This window comes from Protomyctophum parallelum, assembly GCF_964188405.1.
Source record: "Protomyctophum parallelum genome assembly, chromosome: 14".
Classification (NCBI taxonomy): domain Eukaryota; kingdom Metazoa; phylum Chordata; class Actinopteri; order Myctophiformes; family Myctophidae; genus Protomyctophum; species Protomyctophum parallelum.
Genome location: NC_139709.1, coordinates 46,712,322 through 46,726,753, shown reverse-complemented (window position 1 = coordinate 46,726,753; position 14,432 = coordinate 46,712,322). Strand labels below are relative to the sequence as shown.

General features: G+C 41.1%; 1 protein-coding gene across 2 annotated transcripts; it reads right to left on the bottom strand.

The window, feature by feature from the left end:
• LOC310870406 (Y+L amino acid transporter 2) lies at positions 1 to 14,432 on the bottom strand. 2 transcript variants are annotated; one of them, XR_014570235.1, is made up of 12 exons: positions 14,279 to 14,432; positions 13,155 to 13,350; positions 12,553 to 12,871; positions 7,005 to 7,130; positions 6,600 to 6,744; positions 5,156 to 5,279; positions 3,738 to 3,841; positions 3,338 to 3,434; positions 2,766 to 2,915; positions 1,862 to 2,045; positions 595 to 1,657; positions 1 to 504 (listed from the first exon to the last, which is right to left on the bottom strand). XR_014570235.1 is itself a non-coding variant. In XM_083781615.1 (11 exons), exons 2-11 carry the CDS (start codon positions 13,347 to 13,349, stop codon positions 1,563 to 1,565), a joined length of 1,539 nt encoding a protein of 512 aa, XP_083637741.1. In that variant the 5' UTR covers position 13,350; positions 14,279 to 14,432; the 3' UTR covers positions 1 to 1,562. The 2 variants fall into 2 exon arrangements, 1 of the variants encoding a protein (XP_083637741.1); XM_083781615.1 differs by having other exon boundaries at positions 1 to 1,657.

Below are 14,432 nucleotides of genomic sequence, written 5' to 3'. Positions count from 1 at the left end.
TTCATATAAAAATATTAATAACGTTTATTAATGATAAAATAATGAAGGAAGACCACAAGACCACAAAAGTGTGTACTTAAACAGATGTAAAAATGGAGACATTGACATGGTGAGTGTGTTCTCAGTGCATAACCTCAACAAAAAGGTAAGACTCTGGTGATTAGATGGTTCTATTGCAGAAAATATAGAGCGAACAGGAGAACAAACAGATACTGTCTAAAGCCTGATGTTTACTTTATCGGTATGATGGTGGCGATGCCACATGATGTGACCTATACTGTACTGTATGCTTGGGGATCAGGCTTCACACACCATTGTCTGGGAGGATTTTCAATTTTTTGTGCTATTCTACTCTAATGAAAACAAATGTAAATTATATAAAGTATTATTGTAATAATAGACCTAGTGTGCTCTTGAGTGTCCATTGATTCTGTTAAGAACAAATTGCAGCTAAGAAAACAATGATGAATGTCAGAATCTTCGTGAAGGGCAGGTCACACCGCCCTTTTATTCTTCCTATGAGGGCAGATTCTACCAATGCATTTCAATGGGAATGTAGCTCTTTTTTGCAGACATCCGCAAATGGCAGCAAACCACTAGCCTGGTTAACCCCAAGTTAGAAAACTGCTTCCACTCCCATTGAAATGTATTGGCAGAATCTGCCCTCATAAATAGAATAAAAGTGTTCTGTGACCGTGCCCTAAGTGGGACTTAAGAAGAAATGACTTGTTTGTTCATGAGGCCCATTTGGTGATTCACACACAACTTATATAGAGAAGAATATGGTAGAGAAGTGTATGGTTTCCCTTGAGCAAGGCAAGGCCATTTTGCTCCGAAATGTTCCAGCAGAGCTGAGGTCTACAACAGTGGAAAACTAGGGCACTATAGCTGTCCCTAATAGTGAAAATGTAAACACTGCTGAAAATGTGCTGAGCAAATAATCCCCAAATATAAATTAAAACATTAGTACAGGACAAGGACAGGTGCAAAAGCAAGAGTATTATCAGGGGATCGATAATAACTATATGCGTAATTTGCAAAATGTAAAAACAAAAGTACAAAGACAGAAACCCAAATGTGTTTTATATCAAATGATTTCAGTTACAAAATAATCATCATATTTCCTCACATAAATATAAAACGTTTTATTGTTCCTTTTTTGTTCCTTTGTCCTAGAGATCTTCTACGATATGTGCTGCGATAAAAACAAAAGTTTTCTCTAGTAAGAGCAAGGCGGTGGAGGTGGTGGGCCTTTTTGTTTCTTTTTAACTGACCGTCGCAGGAGAAATCTTTACCGATCGTCCAGTGGAAGAAGCGCTTCACTGTTCCATCCATCCACTGTCCCATGAGTTGCATCATGTACGCTCACTCAGTGTTTGTCAGTGGTTCACAAAGTGTGGTCCAGCTAGGACCATTTGCTTCGATTTATACGATCTCAGAGTTATGGGGCTCCTTGGTTTATATCCATCCATGGGTCCCTTGGATAAAGGTGCTATATAAATGCACCATTTACCATTTACGTGGATGGGATTCAAGCTGGGGGGTTGTTGACCAGCAGCAGCTCATTGGGTTTTGCCTTCTGCTTGTTTTTCTGGCTCCACGTCGAGTTCAGTCAGACAGCTGTAGCAGATCATCTGGGTGCATTTGGTGGCGAAGGCTAGAACACGACAGAGAGAGAGAGGCAGAGAGAGGGAGGAGGGGTAGGATGTTCGAGAGAAGGAGAGAGACGATTACATTAAATCACATGATAGGACAGACTCAGGGCCCTATCTTAACCAGGCGGTTAACCAGGCTTACTCCTTATCCCTACACTTATTTGAAATGCTGCTGCTGGTAATGTTCAACCCGACTCAAACCTTACCGTTCAACCTGCCTATGAACCTGGGCCTTCTGTCCTCAGGCAGGTAGATGGTGACGAAATAGACGGGCACCCCAGACAGGGCGATGCCAATACCGATGAGGGAGTTGATGGTGTCCCCGTACAGAGGGACAATGACCAGGAACAGACTGCACACGCAGTACACGAACGGGAAGAACAGGGAGATCTGTGGACAGGAGGAGATCAAACTGCTTTAGTCCGTGGCGGGAAGTACCACCCACACACCCCCAGTCAGTGCCTTTACCGGTTCTGTCTGTGGCAGACAGTGTGGATGACGGATTGGACTACACAGTCACATGAGGTGGACTCATAAGAAATAGAGATGGATTGTCATCATCGGACACGATGGACAACCAACCGTAACATGTGTGTTATTTATAGGACAAAATTATTTCCATTCAAGGTGAAGCCGTAAGAACACAGTTTATTGTGAAATGCAAAGGCCATAAAAGCTAAAAGCATTCATTTCCTTATCTGTCCTGTCACCCAAGCCCCAGGGGGCATGAACCCTGTTCTTCTCTGTCCAAAAGCAGCATTTCACCTTTTCAAACCACACAAGTCAACTCCATGTTACAGTATGATGAACCCCCTCTGGCATGGGACAGACCGGGCATTTTTTCCACAGATGGTTTAGGACCCTTTATCTCCCTAAGAAAAGGAAATAAACCTTCCTTAACCTTACCCTCACTAAGGCTAATCAGATCAAAGACAGGCTTTCAGGGCAATGAGCTACAATAGTATGAGCTTGGAGTTAATACTAAAACATATAATCGTGAAATGATGAATCAGCATTTGACAAATTGACGGTCCAATATTTTCTCTAGCATGTGCGTGTGTGTGTGTGTGTGTGTGTGTGTGTGTGTGTGTGTGTGTGTGTGTGTGCTACCTTGACAGGTCTGTGTCTGTCAGGCTGTGTGTAGCGGAGGTAGATGAGGCCGGCCACAGACAGACCCACATACAACCAGTAGCTGAAGCTGAAGTAGTTGATGAGCTGAAACACGTCCTCCACACACAGGAAGATCAGCCCCATCAGACCCTGAAACGGCACAGAAATGCACAATCAATCAATCAATCAAGCAAGCAATCAATCAATCTATCAATCTATCTATCTATCTATCTATCTATCTATCTATCTATCTATAGGCCTATATCTATCTATCGTATACAGTATATCATGCTGTGATGAGGTTGTAGTACTCATCTACAGTACCTGGTGTAACACAAATAATACACTACGGTATGATATGTTGACTGGCTACACAGTGACAGTGGTTGGTCCAAGTGAGAATGCAGGCGTTAACCCTCCACGTTTGAACAGCCCTTTTGGTCTAACCGTCTATATTAATGTAAAATATATGTATGCTTCTAATTATGCTTTTAATTGGTGATAGTGTGATGTTTTTAATTGGTGATGGAGATTTCTGCCCGACAGCAAAGATATGTGTGAATGGTTCTTACATTGAACAGGAGAGCAGGAATGGGTGTGTAACGCTCCATATGGATTAAACTCAGGCTGTTTGGGAGATGGCCTTCTCTGGCTCCAACGAAAAATAGTCTGCGTGGTTCAAACAATCAAGGATTAGGAAGAATCAATAATCACCAGTTCATTGTCACATCAAAAGTTTACACGAGGTATCAAGGAGCGTGTGAAAGGATTTCATGCAAGCTTCCATGAATTAATTAGCACCACATGGCATGAAGTAGAATGATTGTGACTGTATATGATCATTGCTAGGATAGCGTCAGTGATTGTAATGTGTGTGTGTGTGTGTGTGTGTGTGTGTGTGTGTGTGTGTGTGTGTGTGTGTGTGTGTGTGTGTGTGTGTGTGTGTGTGTGTGTGTGTGTGTGTGTGTGTACCTTGAGGCAGCGATGATGGAAGCATTGAGTCCACCATAGCAGGACATAGCTACTGATACAGGAATGATCCACTTGAATGGACCCAGCACGGCATTCCCAAACGTCTGAGGAGTCAGGCAGGAGCACACCAGTCTATTAATAACTCATTGATCTGTGCTAGGGCTGCAACAGCTACTTGAACCAGTCGATTTAATATACTACAAGAACATAATCAATTTTGGGGGAGCATATTATCTACAAGCTCATATAGCACATCACAATGCAAGGTGATGTGAGCTTGTAGATCAGCAATTGTAACTGTGCCGTTTGTTCTATGAAGAATCATAGTAATACGTTTAGTTGATTATTAAAAATCATCAGTTAGAAGAATTACTGCGTATATGCATTCATGATGCCAACATGGCTGTCTTGAGAGACTTGCAAATAAAAGACATATCAAATAGCAGCAGATATCAATCCTACTCTAATTATTCTGGGAATTTCAGATTCCATTTCTATGTTGAAAAGAGCAAAGCAGTAACTGTTCTCATAATAGGTCTGATCACAGCTAAAATATACACAATGTAATATGTTTTGACACATTGGAAGACAGAGCAGGTTTCCACATTTAAATAGACATTATGGCTGTGAGTCCATATATACCAAGCTGACATGGCCATCTAGTGGCCACAGTCGGTATGGGTGTGGAAGCAGCCTGATGGCTGTGAAAACTGTACTTTATAGTCTGCTTGTTCAGTAATTGACACTATCGCCTGCCTGATGGTCAGTGGCGGGTAAAGTACTCAACCCCAGTACTTGATTCAAAGTACAGATACCCATGGTCAAATATGACCTCAACTACAAGTGAAAATTGCTCAGTCAAACTTGTACACTGCAAAGAATAATGAATTTAGCAATAATTGCCAACGTATATCTAGCCATACTAGATTATTGATCTTGTTTTAATAATGATATACTAAACAAGAGAAAATTGTAAGATAATAAGATGATTAATATTGTTTTTAGAATATATTTCTTTTTTTCTCTTACTAAGTTATTAAATCTTCAATCAAATAACAATTCATTGATTGGAGTATTCATGGAGCTTTACAGTACTGTGTACTGCTTTTAGCAGTGTGAACAGATTGCGCGTGTGGTTGTGAGTGTCTCTTAGGATGCACTTAGCCTTTTATGTTCATGCCATGTGTGTATGTGGATGAGCTCATCAAACGGGACAGAACTTGTGAGGGGTGACCGGGCCTTGAGAAGAGAAGAGCGCTCCTATATTTGGCCAAGCATGTAGGTCAAGAATAACTACAGTGACCAGTAGACAGTGAGAGAGTAGCCTTACGGGTGCTTGAGTAGCCTACAACAAGTAGAACTACTGTATGTGACCTTACCACAGCATGTAGGTCATTCAAGAACTACAGGGATCTTACCACAGCCACGGCGTCACTGGCCAGCAGAGACGGCATGTCCAGGACTACATAGTACGCCACGTTGGTCAGCAGGTAGATGATGGTCACTATAGGCATGGAGATGGCAATAGCCAGTGGAAGATTCCTATAAGGTTGACAAAAAGACATGTCAAAATGTCATCAGACATTTACATAGCTGGGGAGGGCTGGAAGAAAGTAAACAATACACATGAAGAAACATGTTTTTGTTCTGGTATTAAAACAGTCCATCACATTACAGCTATGTGAGAAAAGGTTGGCTATAGAGTTTGGAACTTTGGATGATTGAGAAACTTAGATTTTCATAACAAACCTCTCGCTGACTCCAGTCAGGAAAGATAATTCAACTCATACCGGATAAACAAGTGAAATAAGTGATGATCCAAAGAAATGAGAAATGACAAAATTGCAACTATTTTGAAGCTGATTAATGGGTACTCTCTCCTGGCCGAATGAAATCACAGCGACTTTATTTTGTATCAAACTTTTATATCAAGATTTTATTGATTTATTTTTCAGTAGTGACTATAAGGCTGTATAGCAGAATAGTCTGATGAATATGGAACCAGGAACACAACAGATGACCTTGAAATGGGAAGTACTGTAGTTTGACGTTGAGGAAATTTGGACAAAGGACAAGGACAAATCATACAATTACCTTGCTTATAACAACTTCAACCGGCCTGATTTAATTGGTTTAAGCTGTGGATGCTATTATACATTAACAGCATTGTTTAAACAGAGAATTGGGAAGAATGTCAGAGAGTCTCTGTCAGGAAGTAGGCCTACCATCAAAGAGGATGTGCAGTAAAGTGAGGCAGATCGAAGAACTTTTAACGGGCCCACATTGTGAGATGGGGAAGACAATGACACGCTGATACTAATGACACGCTTGGTTTGCTTTTATCACGTGCGACATTGTGCGTACATGCATGCGTGTGTGTGTGTGTGTGTGTGTGTGTGTGTGTGTGTGTGTGTGTGTGTGTGTGTGTGTGTGTACTCATTTAACTACCCACATAGGGGCAAGAATAACTCGCAACAAGCATAGTAAAACCAGCACAACCTGACCTTATGGAAACATTTTTAGGTCATAAGAATTAAGGTGACGGAATATTCACATCACTTTGTCGAGATGCTTAATTGGTTAAGATACGTAGGTTTATGAAAATGTATGGAACGAGCATACTCTGTGAGTGTTTTATCTTTTTTCGTAACATTTTGAAGTCCCCACGATTAAATGGGTAATTTCCATGAATACAATGGATTGTTAGAGCTAAGTAGGGCTCCAACTATTGATTATTATTATTTTATCATTTTCTAAGCGAGTATTCTACTGATAACTTGATAACTTACGTGTGTGTGTGTGTGTGTGTGTGTGTGTGTGTGTGTGTGTGTGTGTGTGTGTGTGTGTGTCACACGTGTGTACCTCTCAGGATTCTGAATCTCTTCTGTGACGAAGTTGAGTGTGTCCCATCCGGAGTAGGAGAACAGGGCTGAGTAGAGGGCCAGTGCGATGGCCCCGGGGTTTGTGGTAGAGCCCTGAAATGGACTCTCCAGGTTGTTGAGCTCTCCTGCACAGAAAACAGACAAAAATGTTCTAAAAACTGTGTGCTACAGTACGTTATTCCTTCCAACAGACTCATTATTATTGCTCTTCCACTGTATTCATTCACATACTCTTCAAACAACAGTTTGGAATAGGTACTGAAAGAAATGACACCAGTGTAACAAAATTCTGTCGCTAATGTTGTACTTCACTACTTTGAGAATAGCCTATACTACTTGAGTAATTAACTTTACTACATTCATTCCAGCACTGTTTTCGCCTCACCGCTTGACAACTTAAGGAGTCCCACAACGATGATGAGGATGAGGGACATGAGCTTGACGAAAGTGAAGACGTCCTGGACCAACGTTCCCCATTTCACATAGGCACAGTTCACAAAGATCAGCGTGCCTGCATAACATGTACAGTAAGAGAACGTCACGTCAGCTAAGTGTGGCGCAAAGCGATGCATTTCAAACTTGCAGATCTGCTACTTTTGAATTTGAATCCTGAAAAGTAACACTTTTGGACACCCGACTGGTAACATAAAGCAAGAGAACACTATTAACCCTGTTGTCTCTATTTTAGGATAAGATTAACACATTTGTCAAAATAGCTACAATATCAGTATAGAAGCTATTTTTCATTCAATGAAGTGGTTAAATGGAGTGATTGAGTAGAACAAACAAATAATAATAATCCTCCAGTCTAAGATTTCATGACATGCAAAAACAAGAAAAACAAAACACGAAAAAAAGAAAAGAAAGCCACTTTACAGTATGGTTTGGTTATGGATATATCAATTTGAACACAACAATTTGTACAGTTTCACAATAAAAGTTGCCGTTGAAACAGGAGGGGAAAGAGACAGAGAGAGAGAGAGAGAGATAATGAAAACATGCTAGCAACCACAGCGTTCATGTAACATGATGATGTTTGTTCATGCTAGTCTCATTTGCTGTTGCATGTGTTGCATGCTGTTGCATCATGCCTGTGTGAGTGCACGCTGTGTTGCATGTGTAGACGCATTAACAAGATCTGCATTAACCTCTGTTGTGGCAGCTGCTACTTACTAAATGGGGATTTATTTAAACATCCAATGTGCGTCTGCATGCGCGTGCGTAAACATGAGCATGTAGTTGTAACAATAGGTCGCAGTTTACTATGAAAATCTGCATTTCATGTCAGTCAGTCACGCCTCGTCTCAGTCAGTCCGTCACGCCTCGTGATATGGCCGTCTCCATATATGAAGATCACGACACTGACCTCATCAAACCCTGGATAGCCATACATGAAGAAGACTGGATTATCACCTATAGATCTGCATAATACAGTATGGAGCTGGCCAGCAACTCTACATCTGACCTCAAGGACACCATGTTGATCTGACCTCATCAAACCCTTAGATCTCCATATATGGAGCTGGCTTGTTCTGACATTCCATATTATGTTGATCCTCCCCACCCATCCTTTCTCTTCGATTTATCCCTTTTAACTGAAACCTGTCCATTCAAACTCCAGACGGGAAAGCCCCAAAGAGTTCTCAACAGGCCCGAAGATTAACCCATTCTGGGCGGGCACCCCTTTTGGGGTTAGCATCATGTCGTGCTTTAGCTATTTAAAAATAGCAGATCTACAAGCTCGAGCTTGTAGGTCTGCTATTTTTTGAAAAATCGAAGAACGACTGACATTTTTTTAATCTGATCTCAGGTCAGAATGGGTTAAGGCCCAGCCCTACCTGGGCCCTAACTGGGCTGGTCCGAGGCCCCGCCAGGTCTTACTAATTAGCAGACAGACTCTTAGGCTAAGAGTCTGTCTTAGCCATGTACCCTGAGATTTCAATTAAGGCATATAATATATTAACCCCTTAAAGAGAGGTGGGGAGAGAGACCGGTTATTATTGCAACATGAAGCATTTTGGATCCATTTCTTAAATACTGTATTTTCTAAAGGTATAAATGAAGAATTGGTGTTTCTTATATCTAATTTAATTGAACAGAAATTCTATATAACCATGTCATTTCCGTTGCTATGCAAATTCTGACACTGACGAAGGCCTGCGCGACGAAACACGCTTGTCTGGTTTGACTGCTGCTGCGGATCCTCACCATTATTAAGACTCTTACTACGACTGAGAGTGTGGATTTTATTCTCTTTCTTACTAATTAGTATATACATTTTACGCCCCACCCGGCCTGAAAACGTCAATTATAGAATATACAGTATGGGCATTACCAGACCTGTTGTTTCAGCATGACCTCTTCTCGCCCTCAGGGCGTCTTACTAGTTATACAGTAGCCTTGGGAACCAACGGTTTCCACATCCTGAGCAATGGGTCCTGTTTCTGTAGCATGAGGCAGTTTGATGTACAAGTACACCCTCTGGACATGACTCCAACCACACTTCAACCACAAGGCCACTTGAACTGGTATCAAGTAGCTACAGCTATACAATACTGCACCATGCCTTCCGTTTTATCCATCGATCTGTCTCCAGGGACAGACCATCCCACAATGTTCTACGCCTACGCCTATACATTTGTACTGTACAGAAGAAGCTCTGGAAAAGAGTATAATAAAACGGATGTTACATCCCACTTCCATTTCACTTTTGCAGTCACGTAAATAACTAGAACTGCACTCTGTCGAGTGCATACTTGCTTGTTGCACACTAGTAGGCCATAAATGGCCAACTAGTGCGCAAGCAGAGCGCGCAAGTACTTTCGACCGCTGTAAACTGTCAAATCTCAGTATCTCTGTGAAGGAACGTTTGTAATGTCTAATTATTAGGTGTAACTATTTGCTACCTACCTACTTTATGCATGTAAACACCTAGTATTATTAAGTATGGTTCAAGTTTCTATCTATATAAGAAATACAGTTTTATCAATTTAGAAATATTCTGGATCCCTTTTTAGTTTTTCAAAGAAAAATAAATCATTATGTGATGAAAAAAAAGGTATATAAACTGAATTAAAATATGTTATCACGTATACAGTATAATTATTTTATTATTTATTGTAAATTGCTTTAAATGTATTTCATCTTGGACTATAGTGATATTAATACTAAATCATGATCAGAGTAATATGTGTCTCTAACTTCAATTTCTGTAATAATACTTTCACTTTCAATTTGTTAAAATATACATGATCTTAAATACTTCCGTAATCTGTAGTTGGATTTGTATTTAATTGTTTAAAGCCTAATCTTGACATGAAGGTCTTTATACTTCTACCTTTCTCACTATATTGGTCTTCATTGAAATCTCCTATTATCATAATTGCAGAATTGAGCCTGATACGGCAGTGGTGCCAGATTACATACACAGGAGCATTACCTTTAATCCTCCCAACACTAAAACATATCGTCATTACGTCACCATTGAAAACCAATTACACTCTGGCATTGGGTCCTTTAATCCACATATTTCTTACGTCATCATTACATATACATATACTATATATATGTATATGTAATTAGTAAATTGATTAGCGGTATACTGTGGTTACTTTGCGCCAAAAACCGTCCCAGCCAACCCGCCACTTTTGATGCGTATGCAAATGAAACAGCAAATTGTGCCTGATTTGCTGGGACCAGATTACATACATGACCATATTTCTTACGTCATCATTGAGAGCTAGTCATACATATACTATATATATGTAATTTGTAAGTTGATTAGCGGTATACTGTGGTTACTTTGCGGCAAGAACCGTCCCATGCAACCCGCCACTTTTGATGCGTATGCAAATAAAACAGCAAATTGTGCCTGATTTTCTGGGACCAGGTTACATACATGTATACACAGGAGCAAACATATCGTCATTACGTCACAATCGAAGACCAATTACACTCTGGCATTGGGTCCTTTAATCCACATATTTCTTACGTCATCATTGAGAGCTAGTTATACATACTGTATATACATACATAATTATATGTACTCTGGTCCCAGCAAATCAGGCACAATTTGCTATTTTATTTTACAAATTACATATATATAGTATATGTATGACTAGCTCTCAATGATGACGTAAGAAATATGGTCATGTATGTAATCTGGTCCCAGCAAATCAGGCACAATTTGTTGTTTTATTTGCATACGCATCAAAAGTGGTGGGTTGGCTGGGACGGTGCATACGGACCGGGCAAAACTATTACTTGCGCACTCTGCTTGCGCAAGTAATGAGTCAAGGCATAAAAGTAACCAGTAACCACAGTAGCTGCTGAGCAGAAATGGAAATGAATTTGAACACTGTGTTGTGATTGGTCGAATGCCCTTCCGGCTTGAAAAGCATAATGACAGCTTCCTGCTCTCAATTTATATGGGTTGGAATTAGGCTACTATCTGTAGCATTCAAAGAATTAGGCTACTATCTGTAGCATTCAAAGATTGTGCAAGAGGCATTACTTTCAATCTGGCCTCCCTATTTTGGTCTACCCGTCTACTTTAGGCTTTTGTGAACACCCCACAAAAGCCTGGCTTGAAAACTGTCAAAGGCCTGAATAGTCGATAAAATGGCATGTTTCCAAGTGAAATATCACTTTAACTCTGCCTGTAGATGAGCTATTTCGGCTACTTTTGGCATGACACTGGTACTGTACATAGAACTGGATTTCAGGTCATTGTGTACTGTAGGCCACTGCTCAGCTGTGGCCTGGTCTACATACAGTATGTGGCACATTCTATGTCTGGGTACAGAAACTGATGACGCTGCCTCTCTCTCACCTAAATACCAAATCACAAAGGCAGGCTATAAAATACTGATGGCATTTAGTCTAATTATAGCATGCCAGACAGGGTGACTGGAGTTACTGCACGATTGTGTTTGCACTGCAGAGTGCAAGTGCAAGATCTCCTACTGGTGGAAAGTACATTTACTCAAGTACATTTTGAGGTACTTTTACTTTACTGGAGTATTTACAATTTACAATACTTTTACTTCTACTCCATTACATCTCGGATCCAAATATTGTACCTTTACTCCACTACATTTATTTAGATAGATAGATTTGTATTGTTATTGCAAAACATATTAGGCTAAGCATTTCATTTATAAGCTCACAATGCGTCATGATGCTGTGCATTGTGAACTTATAGATCTGCTATTTTCAAAAGATTTTTATAATAATATATTTTTTGGGGGGGGTTTGCCTTTATTGATAGTTACAGTAGGTTGACAAGAAACGGGGAGAGAGACGTGGGGAAAGACATCAGGTCATCAGGATCGGGACTCAGGCTGGATTACCAGCCTAGGTATTGTAAGTGGGACCCCAAATAATTGGCCATTGGGTTGGCGTGTTCAGAGGACAGATGGGTCGGCTGCGAACGCTTTCGAGTGGGCCTCGACAATCCAGAAAATGTCGGGAACCGCTGGTTTAACCATCAGATTTAGGATCGCTAATCATCGCCGGGTGACGGTTGCCAGTCTCCCATTGTTCCTTGTGTAGCTAGAGTGGCTTCGAGCCTCAGACTGAAGACCATAAAAGCCTAATATCTAACCAGCCCAAGGAAGGGAAGTCCCCTTTAGGCTAGTGTATGAGATGTTAGTGTCCCTTCACCTTTTCATTTTGTTGTACATGTTACAATGACAATAAAGATCGATCTATTCCCGCGCGGGAGACCAGGGTTTGAATCCCCGTTACATTGGTGCCGTGACCCAGAAAGAGTTTCCAAGTGGGGGAGGTCAAACTGGGGGTGAATGTAACAGAGTGACTCAGAGCCTCTGCCTGAGGACATCTCCCAGGGGCCGGGCCCTTCAGGCTAGTGGTTAAGATGTTTGTTCCTGCTCAGGAGACCCAGGTTCGAATCCCGTGGCCATTACACTTACACAGGCAGGCGGCAGCGATGAGGCGCACAGCGTCGTATGGCGGCTGGCAGGTGGGGTAGAAGGACTCCACCAGGTAGTTGGCAAAGGTGAGCGAGATGATGGCCTGGCTGGCCGGCTCGACCAGCAGAATGGACGTCCACAGGCGGATGAAGGCCAGGAAGCCGCCAAACGACTCCAGTATGTAGGCGTAGCTCGCGCCCGACTTGGTGATGGTGGTGCCCAGCTCGGCATAGCACAGCGCCCCGAACACGGAGAAGACACCGCCCAGCGCCCAGACGACCAGCGACAGCCCGTAGGAGTTGCTGTGCATCAGCACGCCCTGTCGGAAAGATCCAGCACTGTTAGAGTTAACTGCCCTGTCGGAGAGATCCAGTGCTGTTATAGTTAACTGCCCTGTCGGAGAGATCCAGTGCTGTTATAGTTAACTGAAAGTAACCAAATAACCAAAACTAGAATAGAAAAAATAATAAAGAAAAGGAAAACGAATAGTTAACTGAAATAAAAAAAGGCGCCCTTTCCACAAACTAAACTAGCAAACAAACAAACTGAAATTGAAAACAACAAATCATATACACAAATGAAAAAAGCAAAACTCTGATAACCTTGGGTGAGACGAAGATGCCAGAGCCGATCATGTTGCCTACGATGAGACAGATGCCGTTCATGAGGGAGATCTCCCTCTTCATCTGCATCTTCCCACTGCTGGGAGCCTTCAGGTCATCCTCAGACGGAACCCGTGATGAACCAGGGCATGTGGACTGGGTCATGGACAGCACCTTGTGTCTGATGCTGCCCATCCTGACAACATGTTTACACAATATTACGAGTCAAACAGTGGTGTCAAAAGTGCTGAAATGTTATACTTGTGTAAAAGTATTCGAAATAATCTGTTACGTGTAAAAGTCCGTAATTCAAGTGACTTAAAGGAAAAGTACAAAAGTATTGGTGTCAAAATGTACTTAAAGTACCAAAAGTAGAAAGTAGTCATTATGCAGAAGGTCTCATTTCACAAGTTTTCAAACGTTTAAAAATCTTTTGAAAATAGCAGATGCAACGCATTGTTAGGTTGTAGATATAGCTATTTTCAAATGGTAGAAATGTATACAGGCAGGGTGGAATATGGATATATTGTATGTTTTGTAATAATAATCTAGTCACAAGTAACTACTGTATAGTAGGCCTAACTAAAGTTTTCAAATAATTGTAGTGAGTAAAAGTACAATAATTGCCTCTGAGTTGTAGTATGTAGTAAAAGTATTAAAGTAATTGGAAATATTCCAGTTAAGTAAATATACCTCAAAATCGTACTTAAGTACAGTACATTCCTTTATACCACTAAAGCCATTTAGTCGAAATAATCTTATCTGATTTTGATTATTATTATCTATTTGGGAGGTTGGGGGGTGAATTTCTATTTTGTCTTCTTCAGCTAAATTAATTGATCAAGGTTTTGTTAAACACAGACTACTATTCAAGCTCAAAACATATTTCAGCATGGGTCACTACTATTTAATGTCAGTTCTGTAACGTGTTCTGTTCAAGTTTATCAAACAAAGCAACAAAGAAGGCTCCCCTGGGGCCAGATGGTGGCAGACAAACACCAGATTGTATACCGGTAATTGTTCTTCTCCCAAAAGGTGACTCAGATGCTCATTATTTCTGTCCGTTCCAAAGGACCTCCTCCTTCAACACGGAAATAAGTTAATGAAACATAAAAAAAACGTACCTTTTGATTTATTTATTCAACAACAGCTGAAAATAACGGCAGACTTCGTTGTGGGCATTGGGGTTTGTCCCACTCAGGGTGGACAGTGTGAGCTGTATTATTATTCCTCAGTGTGGGGCTAGTGAAGGAGACCCAGAGTGGAGATGGTGGATGT

What these genes read in the sequence shown, in the direction of transcription:
- LOC310870406 (XM_083781615.1), bottom strand. Translation starts at nt 13,349, where the DNA reads ATGGGCAGCATCAGACACAAGGTGCTGTCCATGACCCAGTCCACATGC. An exon ending in CATCGCTGCCGCCTGCCTGT is followed by an intron (nt 7,131 to 12,552) that starts GTAAGTGTAATG and finishes CATGTTATGCAG; the next exon opens with GCACGCTGATCTTTGTGAAC. An exon ending in TTCCTGCTCTCCTGTTCAAT is followed by an intron (nt 2,916 to 3,337) that starts GTAAGAACCATT and finishes GTGCCGTTTCAG; the next exon opens with GGTCTGATGGGGCTGATCTT.